The 653-nt window shown below is 38.6% G+C and overlaps 1 protein-coding gene across 1 annotated transcript in view; it reads left to right on the plus strand.

Moving 5' to 3' along the window:
* The window catches only part of LOC114042849 (zinc finger protein 665-like), a gene marked incomplete at both ends in the record, with an annotated part of 1276 nt that extends 633 nt beyond the window's left edge, over positions 1–643 (plus strand). Inside the window, one exon of the mRNA XM_027861599.1 lies at positions 46–643. Coding sequence (XP_027717400.1) covers positions 46–643 — 598 coding nt within the window. The remainder of the gene's footprint in view (positions 1–45) is intronic.
* Between the last annotated feature and the right edge of the window lie 10 nt (positions 644–653).

Raw genomic sequence — 653 nt, forward strand, 5'->3', positions numbered from 1 at the left:
ATCCACACTGGAGAGAAACCTTATAAATGTGATCAATGTGGAAAGGCTTTCAGAAAGAACTCCAAACTTACTCAACATCAGAGAATCCACAAGGGAGAGGCACCTTATGAATGTAATCAATGTGGAAAGTCTTTCAGACATAAGTGCGAACTTACTAAACATCAGAGAATCCACACTGGAGAGAAACCTTATGAATGTAGTCAATGTGGAAAGGCTTTCAGACATAAGTGTGAACTTACTAAACATCAGAGAATCCACACTGGAGAGAAACCTTATGAATGTAGTCAGTGTGGAAAGGCTTTCAGAAAGAACTACACACTTGTTCAACATAGGAGAATCCACACTGGGGAGAAACCGTATGAATGCAATAGATGTGGAAAGGCTTTCAGGCTTAACTGCCAACTTGCTTCACATCAGAGAATCCACACTGGGGAGAAACCCTATGAATGTAATCAATGTGGAAAGGCTTTTAGATTGAATTGTAAACTTACTAAACATCAGAGAATCCACACTGGAGAGAAACCTTATGAATGTAATCAATGTGGAAAGGCTTTTAGATTGAATTTTAAACTTACTCAACATCAGAGAATCCACACTGGAGAGAAACCTTATGAATGCAATCAATGTGGAAAGGCTTTTAAAAGTACCTCTGA

This window comes from Vombatus ursinus, unplaced genomic scaffold, assembly GCF_900497805.2.
Source record: "Vombatus ursinus unplaced genomic scaffold, bare-nosed wombat genome assembly UNPS02001007.1, whole genome shotgun sequence".
Classification (NCBI taxonomy): domain Eukaryota; kingdom Metazoa; phylum Chordata; class Mammalia; order Diprotodontia; family Vombatidae; genus Vombatus; species Vombatus ursinus.